At 44.3% G+C, this 237-nt stretch overlaps 1 protein-coding gene across 1 annotated transcript in view; it reads left to right on the top strand.

Moving 5' to 3' along the window:
* LOC119588688 (PH domain-containing protein DDB_G0287875-like) overlaps positions 1-237 on the top strand; it is a gene marked incomplete at its 3' end in the record, with an annotated part of 1783 nt that overhangs the window by 899 nt on the left and 647 nt on the right. The window contains 1 exon segment of the mRNA XM_037937324.1: positions 169-237. Coding sequence (XP_037793252.1) covers positions 169-237 — 69 coding nt within the window.

The following is a 237-nucleotide window of genomic DNA, read 5'->3' as shown; positions in this document are numbered from 1 at the left end:
GAATGAAAGAGAAAAAATAGAAAGATTGCCCTTATAAGTAGAACCGTTCATATCATCACACACGTGCTTGTGTATAAGAATCTTTGTGATTGTGCGTGTAGTCTTGTATGCTTGATTTCCAACGCATGGGCTAAATTAGAGCTCAGAGACGCGTTCCTTCTCCCACAGAAGAGGATCCACCACAGACGGCGTCACCACAGCAGAAAGCATACTCACAGACGAGGCAGACACAGCAAA

Source organism: Penaeus monodon, chromosome 24 (genome assembly GCF_015228065.2).
Source record: "Penaeus monodon isolate SGIC_2016 chromosome 24, NSTDA_Pmon_1, whole genome shotgun sequence".
In the NCBI taxonomy this organism is placed as follows: domain Eukaryota; kingdom Metazoa; phylum Arthropoda; class Malacostraca; order Decapoda; family Penaeidae; genus Penaeus; species Penaeus monodon.
This window is presented reverse-complemented; position numbering and strand designations above follow the sequence as displayed.